General features: G+C 39.6%; 1 protein-coding gene across 1 annotated transcript in view; it reads right to left on the minus strand.

The window, feature by feature from the left end:
• Positions 1 to 12583, minus strand: part of tesmin (testis expressed metallothionein like protein) — a 13833-nt gene extending 1250 nt beyond the window's left edge. The window contains exons 1-12 of the mRNA XM_024282367.2: positions 12297 to 12583; positions 9729 to 9981; positions 7692 to 7772; positions 7534 to 7612; positions 7370 to 7453; positions 6136 to 6229; positions 5892 to 5923; positions 5749 to 5822; positions 3994 to 4065; positions 3710 to 3812; positions 1144 to 1281; positions 138 to 199 (exon numbers count right to left, since the gene is read on the minus strand). Coding sequence (XP_024138135.1) covers positions 138 to 199; positions 1144 to 1281; positions 3710 to 3812; positions 3994 to 4065; positions 5749 to 5822; positions 5892 to 5923; positions 6136 to 6229; positions 7370 to 7453; positions 7534 to 7612; positions 7692 to 7772; positions 9729 to 9964 — 1055 coding nt within the window. The 5' untranslated portion in view covers positions 9965 to 9981; positions 12297 to 12583. The remainder of the gene's footprint in view (positions 1 to 137; positions 200 to 1143; positions 1282 to 3709; positions 3813 to 3993; positions 4066 to 5748; positions 5823 to 5891; positions 5924 to 6135; positions 6230 to 7369; positions 7454 to 7533; positions 7613 to 7691; positions 7773 to 9728; positions 9982 to 12296) is intronic.
• Between the last annotated feature and the right edge of the window lie 40 nt (positions 12584 to 12623).

Below are 12623 nucleotides of genomic sequence, written 5' to 3' on the forward strand. Positions count from 1 at the left end.
AAGATGGATGGATGGATGGAAGTTTCAGATTACTGTTGAATTTTTCCATTCAGAAAAACATTAGTGTCCACCAAAGGTCCACACAAGCCTAGCAAATCACACAAATATATAGGAGAGCTGCGTCAAACATGACTCACCCGAGGTTGTCATAGTTACAGCAGCCAACACACCTACAGCTGGATGTGCACTTGATGTTGGCCTGCATGGAAAAAACACAATCTTCACACACCTTCTGAATCATCAGCTACACAGATATAGAAACACCAGGAGACAAACACTGAAGCGGTAAACATCTACCTGAAAACAACAACAGGCGTTCCTTTCTTTCATTTTCAGAGACAAGAACCAACATGATGCATGTCAGCTCAGACTCTGAAACAAAGTTGGGATTCATCTATAAAACCCACGTGGTGTTTTATTTTGAAAATAAGAGGATTCAGTCTTCTTTTTTCCTGTTTCTTTGTCTCTTCAAGACTCAGGCTGTAGATAAATGTCATTCGAGCGCTGTGATCCTTTCGCACACAAAATATTTAACGCCGCTTTTCTCCGTCAGAATCTACTGGAATTACGTTGATCGTGTTAACAGTTGAAAAGTTACAGCAAATCAAAGAATATAAACACGGTGCTAAAGGGATAAATAAAGGCTACCTCTGAAGTTACGATCACACCGCCATTGGAAACTTGTGCTTAAGCGACTATTTCCAATGAAATGTCTATGGAAATGCGTTCAAAACTCATGTTGGTCCATCACTACGCACATTTTTAAGACACTATTTGGGCTCTACTTACAAAACGTGTCCATTGAAATAGTTGAAATTGGAATTATTTGCGCCTTTTTCTCCACTTCAGAATTCACTGGAATTGTGTAGTTCAAAGAACTTGTGTTATTTTGTAGTTGCTGGAAATTTCCCCAGTGTTAAATTGTTAATGGGTCTCTTTTGAAGCATGTATGTGTCTGGTGTCAAAAACCCTCGCAGGACATCTACAAAAGTTTCATGCTAACCAGAAAAATGCAGGAAAGTTATGAATGCTGTATGACAAACAAATGTTCAAAAGGAGGAAGAGCCCTGCCCTTAAACTTTAGCAGAATAAATTAATTTCAACAATGACTCAACATGATGTTAGTGCGTGTATAGTTTGAACCTCGTAACAGTCGCAGTACTTCTTCAGGCAGCCGGAGTGTCTGCAGCTGCAGCCTTTGCTATGCCAACCTCTGGATTCTGCAAACTTCCGAGCAGCACTTTTTGACCTGAAGGCGCTGGGGTTCCGATCTAAACACAACTGCAGAAAACAGAATATCTGTCATCAAAGGTAGTCCAGTTTAGATCGCGTCGGATATAGTGTGAATGCTTACTAAGCATTCACACTATATTTAGCTAGTATATAAGCAATGCTTTAGCATTTTTTTTTTTTTTGGCTAATTTGGCATCTACTGAGGCTTTTTTTAAATGCTAATTTAGAGTTTAACTTCATATTTAGCAACATGCTAACGTTTTTGGCTATTTTGTTATCTACTGGGTTTTTTTAGGCTAATATTGAGATTAGCTCATATTTTAGCAACAGGCTAACATTTTTGACTAATTTAGTTTATGGAAGAATTTCAGACTGTTTAAGAGTTTAGCTAGTATTTAAGCAATGTGCTAGCTTTTTTGGCTAATTTTGCCTCTACTGAGGGTTTTTTAAATGCTAATTTGGTGTATAGCTAATATTTTAGCAATATGCTAACTTTTTTGGCTAATTTGTCATCTACTAAGATTTTTATAGGCAAATTCAGAGTTTAGCTTCTGTTTTATTAACAGGCTAACGTTTTTAACTAATTTAGTCTACTGATGACTTTTAAGCAACAAGCTAGCTTTGGCTTATTTTAGATCAACTATGGTTTTTTGGGCTAATTAGTACAGTATTTTCCGCACTATAAGTCGCGCTTTTTTCATAGGTTTTCCAAGGGTGCGACTTATACTCAGGAGTGACTTATATGTGATTTTGTTAGACATAAATAGGCTCATATATTTGTTACTTTCCCCACTTAAACCGGTTGCCTTTTGGGGGTTGTTTCCCAATAACAACCACTAGAGGGCACTGTAGGTTTGTGTATCAGTATCTACTGCTGTCAGCTGACAGAAACACAGAAGAAGAAGTTACATTCAAAACAAACGTTCCTGATAATCTAATCACTCTCCTCATGGATGTTGTGATGTTTTTCTCATTTGCATCAAGACATTATTATTATTGTTTTTATTTTTCTCTCCTTGGGCGAATGCGGGACAACAAGCCATCAAACTGGGTTATAAACAGACAGAAGAGCAGCTAAAAACTGTCATTTAGATGCAGCTCCTGAAGGCTAGAAGGTAACGATCGCCGTAAGAAAAAGACAAAAAACTGCTGTCCTAAACACAGAATGGAGAGATGATTATAGATGCTTTTGTGGAGTTCTTTAAAATAAATAACTTAACCTCTCAACATCATCCGTACCTTCTGTGTATTTTAAACGAGATAAACAGCCAAACCCTACATCATGTAGCGATGAGGCTAAAAACTTCAGACAGCTTCTCCAATGGGAGTGTCTAGTTTATGAACACATTTTTGGACAAGCATTGAGCATTTAAATTAGACGCACATCAAAAGATTCAACGGACTCGAATTTGACGCATGAATCGCATTTGATGTCAAATGCAACGTTACGTCGGGCTTGTTGAATTTGTTCATAAATGTTGGACTATTCTCTTAAAAGTGCGACTTATACTCTGGAGCGACTTATATATGTTTTTTCTTCTTCATTATGCATTTTTTGGCTACTGCGACTTATACTCCGGTGCGACTTATAGTCCGGAAAATACGGTAGTTTAGCTCACATTTAAGCAACACTAAATATTTTTGCAAATTGGCATGTGTTATGGATTTTTAAGAAATGTTACCAAATATTTTTTAGAAATGTAGGTCAACTTCAGCGCTCTTTCGTAGTTCTTTAAGCAAATTTCCAGTCTTAGCAAATTGAACATTTTGCAAATAGCTTTTGCATTTACAGCAAATCCTTTGAGCAATTAAAGTAAAATCTGTCACCATTTTCAGCATCTTTAGCGACTACTTTCAGCAAAAAGCATTCACACTAGAATTATTGCAGGTAATGAAACTTTTCTAGTTGAGGTTTGGGTTAAAAGCTGCAGGCATTTATGTATTTTTGGTAGAAGACTTCCTGTTCCGGTTAAACCTGGAGGGGGGGTCAGAGTGATGCCGGCTTGCCTGGTGGTGAATCTTGTTCCTTTCTGAATGAAAAATCGATACCAGATTGAGAGAACATTTTCCTCAACAGGTGTTTTCCTGTAACACTGTTGACGGATCAGATCCTAACATGACTCTGGTCCTCCAGGCTGAAACCTCCATTAAGGTGGGATCGATCGTGACGGTGCCCGCTCGTCACTGGTGGGTGAGGCCTTCACTCCTGCTGCAGCCTCCCTTACAGGGTGAGAGGATCTGAGCTCTTTATCAAACCTGGAGGGGACTGATTGTTTCTTGGAGGTGCTCAAAGCAAAGACAAAAATCAGCACAGCAGTGGGAAAGTTCATCCACACCAGACTCTGTCCTCCATGTCTTTATGGATCTTGCTTTGTGCACTGCTGCAGTCATGTTGGAAGAGGAAGGGCCCGCTCCAGACTGGTCTTGACGATCAGGAATGAGCAGCCCTGCGTTATGAGCTTCACAGTTCACATACCTTGATGGCCTCATGACGCTGGCTTTCGTTTTCTACGTTGTTGTGGCAGTTCATGCAGTTGCAGCTGCTGCACATCACGCCGCTGGAGAAACAGTCGCAGTACCTGAAAGAACCACAAGGGGTCGTTCATCTGTATCACAAGCACAGAGCCGTAAAAAGAAGCGGAAAATCCTTAGTGTTGTTACCAAACACTCAAAGAAAACAAATCTGTAGGCTCATTATGGTCTCAGACAGACGAAGAGTCCATCTCTGCCTTAAGAATGTGAAGCAGAAAGGTTTCTTACAGTTTGAGGCAGCGGGACCTGGTGCAGTGGCAGGCTTTTCTGGGTCTGGAATCACACTGGGGTCTGACGGCTCTGCAAAAGCAAACAGCGACGTTGCAACCGACAGAAGAAACATAGTTCAACATCTTCATACCTTCTGCTCTGCAGAGCAACATCAAAACCAGCTGATCCAGAACCAGACATATTCTGTAGTTTCTGTCTTTGAACTGCTGTCCTCGCTGTGCTCACTCACTCTTCCATCCATTCTCCAGCAGAGCAGTTGTGTGCGGACAGATGCTTATGAGACATTTGTCAGATGAATGCCCCAGTGGCTCACATCCAATCATCTTTTGATCTATTGTAAAAGTGTTTCTAGTGGTCTTTTATTCCTGATTATACCGATTTAGGCAAAATCTAAAAATCTGTGTCCTTTTCTGCAGAGCAGCAATTCACCTCTGAGTTGTGGGCGGGGCTGTTGATGAAGAGTAACTCTGCGCTCACTTCCAGCCCCTCACAAACCCAACCTAATATTAGCAATATTGCTCGCCAAAAATAATGAGCAATATTAGCGGCTGGATGGCTCAGTGGGCTAAGTATAGAGTGTGCATACAGGAGCCCTTGGTTCGATCCCCGGGGTGTCCACTGGTCCCCTTCCAGATTGGGTCCTTAGGCAAGACCTATCATGTAAAAACTCTGCCAAATCACTGATGCGAAACAGTGGATGCTGTATCGCTGTGGTGACCACGAAAGGCATAAGCCGAAAGTGAAGAAGAAGTGGGCAATATTGGAGCAATCCAACCCAACAATTTGGAACCAGATTCCAGCTCAGATGAGGAAAACAAAGATGTGTTTGTCTGCAAGAGGATGCATCCGAATGGAATGATTCACAACAATTTAAAAAGAAAATCCTCAGAGGCACAATTTTTATATTAATTTCCTTTATACATGTCCTCCGAATCCCACAAGAACATGTTTAAAACAGCATTTTCCATTGGAGTGCTTTTTTTAACTTCACTGCAACGTATTTTAAAACCAAGTGATTCTTTTTCTTCTTTTCCTTTCAGGTTTTCCCTTCAGGGGTCGCCACAGCGAATCAGTTTCCTCCATTTAAGCCTGTCTTCGGTAGAGTAAAAATACTTTAGAAGCATAAATCTGACTTTTTCGGTTGTCTATTTTATTCTTACTTTAAATTTCTCTTACAAGTAATCTGTTTGATAACATCTCTTGGGGGGGGTCCCCCGCCTTCTTCACATCCTTCATTCTGCTCTCCTTCTGCTTTAGAACCAAACCAGGGCCACATATGGGCCTCAATACATGAATGATCGTCCTTTCAGGGATACAACGTCCTCTCCCGGGAGGTTAACTACGTCTCGTTGAGAAGCGCTTTTCTTCGTGTGTGCGCTCTGAACCACAGAAGTTTACATTTTAATGTAAGTAATGACTTTTGGTTTTAGCATGACCTTTTAAAAGTCATAAAACCGCTGTTGTTATGTATATTCAAGGGCTAGAAACTCTGCGCTAAAGCTAGCAGACCGGTGATGATTGATGACATCATTGAAGAAAGTGACGTCTGAAATATTAAACAATTTTTTCACAACTCTCTGTTTGGAGGGATAAATGAAGCGCGAGGGAGAAAGGAAGAATTCAGATTGGGCCTAAATCTTTGGTTTTTGGTTTTCTGTGTGGCTTTCAGATTTGACCGTTTACAGTCTGGCAGAGTTAAGAGTCTGATGATGGTGATAGGAAAATCCTTCCATTCATTTCCACACTTCTCACCTGTGCACCGAGGCAGCAGATCGTCCGTCAGCGGTTTGAACTCCGCCCTCATCCCGAGAAGATGCCAGCTGAAGCTTAACACACCGCACATTCTGTATGAACACGCGGATCAGCAGGCAGAAGAAGAAACAGGCTTTTCCTACCTGGTGAGAAGTTTCCAATATGTTGTGATCTCCTACACACAGAGAAAAGGGAACAAAGGAAAGAGTCTCACACTGAACCTGAAATGTAGATGCTGAAAGTCCAGCAGGAAGCTGCATGTTCCACTGGTGCACAGCCGTGGACTTCATGGTCAGTGAACGCCATGGACCCACAAACTCAATGACATCAGAGCTTCTTCACTTTCTTAGCAGCAGAGAGAACTACAGGATTTGAATCGGTCCAAACCTTTCCTTGCAGATGCTCCATCATTTGGCATCAGAGTCCAATACCCCAGCTGGGAGGGAGGAAGCTGAACCCCTCTTCCATCACCACACAGCACCTGCACAGACCCAGGAAAGCCGTCTCAGCCACCATGTCTGTGGTGTCACATTTAACCCTTTAAACACCGGAGCTCCACCATTTATGTTGTTTGATTTACTATAAATTTTCAACCGTTAACGCAGCGTTTCTCCTACAGGAATTATGTTGATTGTGCTTACGGTTGAAAAGTTATAGTGCTGCCACAAACGATCATTTTCATAGTCGAATAATCTCTGAGGTCCACCTGTAGATGAGTTGTTCCTGTATGGAGGGACTGCAATAGTTCTGCAGCTGCTAAACTAAGCATCTCTTCATATCTCTTTTAATTCACCTTCTATTAATGAGTGCTGCTACAAACAATTATTTCAATAGTCGACTACTCACCAATTATTTTTTCCGATTAGTCGACTAATCAGGTCATGCGTAAAGTGGATGTAAAACACACATGTTAACCATCATTAGCTTTAAACTAACTAAAAACTAGATACATTCACACTAGCATTGTCTGCAATAATGCTAGTGTGATTGCTGTAAGCTGAATTTGACTGATGAAGATGCTAGTACTGATAGCCGAAGTTGCTGAAATTGATAGCTAAAAAATATTGAAGCTAATACCTGAAAATGCTGAAGCTGATAGCCAGCTAAAATATTAGTTAAATACCAAATTAGCCTAAAAAAAGCCCACGTTAGCTAAAACAGGTAGCATGCAGCTGAAATATTAGCTAAACTCCAATATAGCCTAATAAAACTGAAAAATCTTATATTAGCCAAAATAGCTAGCATGTAGCTGAAATATTAGCTAAACTCCAAAATAGCCTAAAAAACCTTAATAAATGTCAAAATAGTCAAAAAAGCTACCATAATGGCATAACTTTCAACTTTACTACACTCTGACTCCATATAATATAAAGAAACGACTAATTGACAATTAAATTAGTCGTCAACTATTTTAATATTTAATTAGCTGTTGATTAGTCGACGAATCGTGGCAGCTCTAGTGTGTTAAAAATGTTGTGTTTAAGCGTCACCGGTGACACCTCAGGTGTTAAAGGACTAAACTGTCAACTTAGAAAAGGTCAAATGTCAGACAGAAGCAAACACTAAAGCCTGAGTCTTGCTTAAATTGGATCACTAAATAACAACACTCAGGATCATCTACCTGATGTGTGATGTGAGAAGAGGTTTCAACCAGACCACGCTCAATCCACTGGCTGTCCACATCCACATGCTGGTGGTAATCAACCTGAGAACAGATGAACACATGTGAACCAGGGCCGGTCCATCCATCAGGGTTCTGGTTTGGTTCTGAGCGTTATATCTGACCATCATGCCGGAGAGATAAGTTCCTTCAGAAATCCACATCGCTGCAGCTGAGCTGCTGTCTGATGGACCAGGAGTAGGGCTGAGGACACAAGCATCAACTCAGTCACCGCCCAGTTCATGGGGTCCCCACTGCATAGAAATATGATGGGGAGACTTACCCTGTGAGGACCTGATACTGGCCCAGCTGGGGCTTCAGACTCTCTGCATAGGTCAGCTGACTGAGGGGGGGCTGGATCCTGCTGTTGGAGTTATAATGTGCATCACTACCACAAGCTTTCTGCAGACAGATCTAGCATCAAGTTCTGTCCACCACGAACATTTCCAGAGTTAATTCAAACAATGATCCCTTTTCAGAACAGCAGAGTGTGGAAGTTCTTCTGCTCTTTACTTTCATTTCAGAATCTACCTTGGTCTTTGACTTCATTCCTGATGGTTTTATCCTTTTTTAGGCCCGTAAACATCTTTGTTTGTTAAAACACTTGTTTCTAAAGTGACGTTAAAGGTGATATAAGACATTTGAAAGCTGCCTCAAACACATACGAGCTAGATTCCCTTAGAACTCGTTACTGAGCAGATATTACAGTATTATTTACTATCTCAAAGTAAAGTCTGAGGTCAAATAAATACCAAATTACTGTATTTTCTGGTGTATAAGTTGCAGTTTGTTATAGAAGCGACTTATACTCAGGAGCAACTTATTTGTGTCTTTATTTTTTTAGACATAAATAGGCTCATATATTTGCTATTTTCCCAGTAAACACCAGTTGTCTCTTAACAGTTGTTTCTTCTAATAACCACTAGAGGGCGCTGCATGTGAAGTATTTGCTACTGACAGTCGCAGAAGAAGTGCAAAACAAACATGGAAGAGAATCTGAATGTTTCCTCCTAAACTTAAGATATTTTTCTGATACAGATCAAAAGATCAGTATTCTTGCAATTATTTATTTATTTTCTTTTTTTTAGCTACACTAGGCTTGGCGGATTTGTTCTGAAACGTCACACTTCTGTCCTAAACGTTCGACTTATATATGGTTTTCTTCTTCTTGATTAGACATTTTTTGCTCTTGCAACTTATACTGGGGAAAATACAGTAGGTCAAATAAGTTTCTACTAAAACAGACTTGTAATGCACATGCATATTAGTCACATGTGCTGCTGGTTTTTGGGTTGTCTGGGTCTGTGGAGGGTCGTAGAGAGGAAGCACTGCATCTTACTGCATCTTGAAATTTCCTTGAGGCTCCTACGTCCACCTTAAGGGATTTCTTGATAACAGAACATACCATTGTTGTGTATTTGGTACGTAGGACTACGTTGCTAAAATCGATTAGAAACGATTTAATCTTAACAGATCAATCAATGTAAAATCGTCATAAAAAATATAAATCAATATAGCACATATATAGCACATAAAATTAAAGTCCGCTAGCTTGATGCTAACGTTTAATGATATTTCCCATAGGATGGCTAATGCTAACAATCAGTCAACCTAAACATACATTGATAACTAAATTACCATTTTTATAAATTCACAGGCATTGATTTTCCAAACTCTTTTAAGGAAATATTTTTAAAGTAACTATTTGTGGTCTAAAACATCGTTTTTTCCCTCGTACTTTCTTCTTCTTTTTGAATAAGGTGTAATGCTATACTGTGATCGCCACCTTGTGGCCAAACTGAAACATACTCCAGGAGAAGCAGAACAATATTTACAATGTTAATGATATGAACATTTTTGTTAGAGCTTTTCCTTTTGGAAAATGGTTTAATACTTTAATGTCATTTAAGGCTTTAATTTTCACAAGCTTCTGTTAAAGACTTCTGCACTTTAGCCCTGCAGAAAACCTCTGAGCCTTTGTAAAGATCTGAGGATGATTTTTATTTACCATGCAGAGCATGAAGGTAAAGCCCAGAATCATTCAGAGTCCTGGCAAATTTTGGACATGCTGGTTCTTGTTGAAATGTATTTAAATGTAGACAAATTTTGTCTCACTGTGAAGCTTCATGAACATCATCCTCTGACCTTCTGGGAGAAGCTGGAATTTCCAATCAGAGACTTGGGGAAAAAGTAATTTTAAATTTAAAATGTTATTTCTGGGTTGATGACACAATAAGAACTCTGGTGAAAAGTTGGTGAACCACAGAAGCAGGAAACACTCTAAACCCAAACTTTCATGGTTCAGTGGTAGAAGGAAAACCTGTGGTTGAAAGGATCCAACGCTGCGGCTGAGCTCATGTCCTGATGGGGAGGGACACTGATGCTGAACACACTGAAGTCAGTAGAGGGCGCATTCGGAACAGAGACCTCCGTGTAGAATTCAGGGACATCATGTGCTGTCTGAGTGCAGGGGTCTGTTGGCGGGGGCTTCTCAGAGTCAGGGGAGGTGGGTCTGCATTGCTCAGTGGCGTTCAGCTCGTTCATCAAGCTGCTCATTGTAGTAAAAGAGACGCCTGTTTGAGTCAAACATCAGACAATAAAACATGATTGGCTTAAGCTGAGCGTTCACAGTCCAGCTCTGTTTGAGCAACAGTTATGAAAACTATCAATATGGACCATTAACTGTATGTGAGAAATGGACTGAGTAACCCCTTCCCCTGTTCCAAGCAGGAAGTGACTGCTGGCTCCAAGAAGCCAAAAAATAAACAGCTGTTACTCAGTGATTCTATTGGTCAGAAAAAACATTCTTGCTCTGTTAGATTTTTTTGACGTTTTGATAATCCTATTTTTTTCCAAGATATTTTTTTTCTGCAGTCCAAGTTATTCAGGCTATAAACTGACCGATCAAATACCTCAATAAAAGTAGGTGGTCTCATGTTTAACATTTGACAAATTTTAAGTAGACTGCTTTCAAATGGTAGGGGTGTGGACTTCCAACAAGCTCACTCCTGATTGGTGAAACTGGATGCCATAGACACAATGACTCAGACCAACTCTGATCAACAACTGTTTACTGACAATTTCTGGAACCAACATGGCAGCATCCAAAAAAAATGGCGACTGAACTGACATCATTTGGTGAGAGCTGGGAGGAAGTCATTTTCTATGGGTGATGTCGCAGTCACTCAGTCCAGTTCTCTTAAAGCACATGTGTCAAAGTCGAGGCCCAGGGGCCGGATCTGGCCCCCGGGTGAGTCTATCCGGCCCTCCAGATAATTTTATTTCATTGTTTTTAATGGCCCGATGTTATCTCACGCTAATTTCTAACTTTTATAATTTTGACAAAATATATTATTCATGTAGAGTAAAACATTGAAAGGTATAAAGGTTGTCATCCCAAAACAGTTGTCTTTTCTGTTGTCTTAAACATCATGGGAGGATCCAGTTAGTGGTGTAAAAACAGATTAACCATTTCTGTGTCCGTGTTGACTTCTACTAATACAATCAAATATTCTTTCTAACATTTTATTAAAGTCTCACTCCGATCATCTTTAAATCTGTTATAAAAGCACTCCCATTGGTCTTTAAATTGTGATTATGCCGTTTTTTTGGCCAAATCTAAAAACTTGGGTTTTTTTCTAGGATAGTCTTTGCAGAACAGCTGGAGGTCTTCAGAAATTCCCCTCTGAGTTGTGGGCGGGGCCGCTCCCTACCTCTCCCCTGTTCCTGAGAGCACAGAGCAGGGAGCTTTTGCCCCGCCCAGCGTATTTTCTATGTCACAAATAAGGGTCGTGTCCAAATTCCACCCCCAATCACTATATAGTGCACTATAGTGCGTTCGCCATTTTCTAGTGCTGTCCGAATCCCCTAATTCCAAAATCGAGTGCGCTCGAAATTTCCCAGAAGTCTTTGCGAAAAACTAGCATGCATTGATGGTCACTAGATTAGCAAATAAAGACCACTATGCATTGCGGTGGAAAAAATTTCAAACAAAAAAAACAGGTTTAAATGTAATATTTGAATAAACCATCCACATTTTCACCATCAGAACACAGTGGAGTCATAAATAAATGTCGTGAAATGTTTGTTTTCATTTGATTTTCACTTCATGAAATCTGTGACGTCATACTCGGTCTTTAGAAAAACGAAAGAAAAGTAGTGAACATCGGGTCCAAATTACCTTTAAAATCCAGGGCACTATATAGTCCTGTAGTTTTTTAGTAGTTAGGGGGGAATTCGGACAAAGACAAGGTCTTTTCCAACAGAACTTGTTTTTTCATCTGCTCCTGATTCACAACAATTGTAATAAAAACATACTCATAAATGGAATTCTCCATCACCAAGAAATGCTACAAGAACATGATAAAAACACCAAAAGTATCTTTATTGGAGTGGGTCTTAAAGGATATATTAGAATAAAAAAAATATGCTTTAACTACATAAAATTATATATTTTTGGAGATTTAAAAAAATAATATTATAATTTTTATATTAAAAAAATTATGCTAGGCTGTATAAACTTCAAACTGTTGAACATAAACTCAAAAAGTTAATTCAGTTTTTGTAAAGTTATGTAGCTTACTTCTGTTTGTTAATTATGCGTTGTGTGGTTTACACTTCTTATAGACCCAAAATATTAAATAAAAAAATAATCTGTTTATCGTTTTCTTTTATAATGTGGTGCAAGAACGATCACTTTTAATAAAAGTAGGCTAAATTTACATTAGTATGAAATGTAACAGAAACACTTGGTATCGTCCAACGTGATATATCTGGTTGGCATAGTCCAACTCTGATGAGGAGGAGAAAAAAAAGTCTCCGTCATGCTAACGACGTTAGCATGTATTAGCTCTGTAGGTTAAAGTCTACGTTTAAAAAAATCTCCAACCTGGTTTAACCCGCGTTCCAGCCTGGTTTTCTCTCTTGTAACCGGGATCTTAAACCGTAACACCGTCGTCTGGACCTGAACACAGCAGGACCAGAATTTGGTATCGAATTCAGGGTCAACAGTTCAGTCGCTAACGAATGAAAGCACGTGCGGGTAAATGTTATCCCCGCCCCTCTCTGCCATATATGGCAAAACAAGGGGTTCAGGGGCGGATATTTTATTATTATTTTATCAAATAATTAATAAATCTGGCGCACTTGGATATTTTAAATGATTGTTGTAATTATAAAAATGTTCGCTGCAACTAAAAAGAATTTAAAGATGTGT

This window comes from Oryzias melastigma, linkage group LG6 (genome assembly GCF_002922805.2).
Source record: "Oryzias melastigma strain HK-1 linkage group LG6, ASM292280v2, whole genome shotgun sequence".
In the NCBI taxonomy this organism is placed as follows: domain Eukaryota; kingdom Metazoa; phylum Chordata; class Actinopteri; order Beloniformes; family Adrianichthyidae; genus Oryzias; species Oryzias melastigma.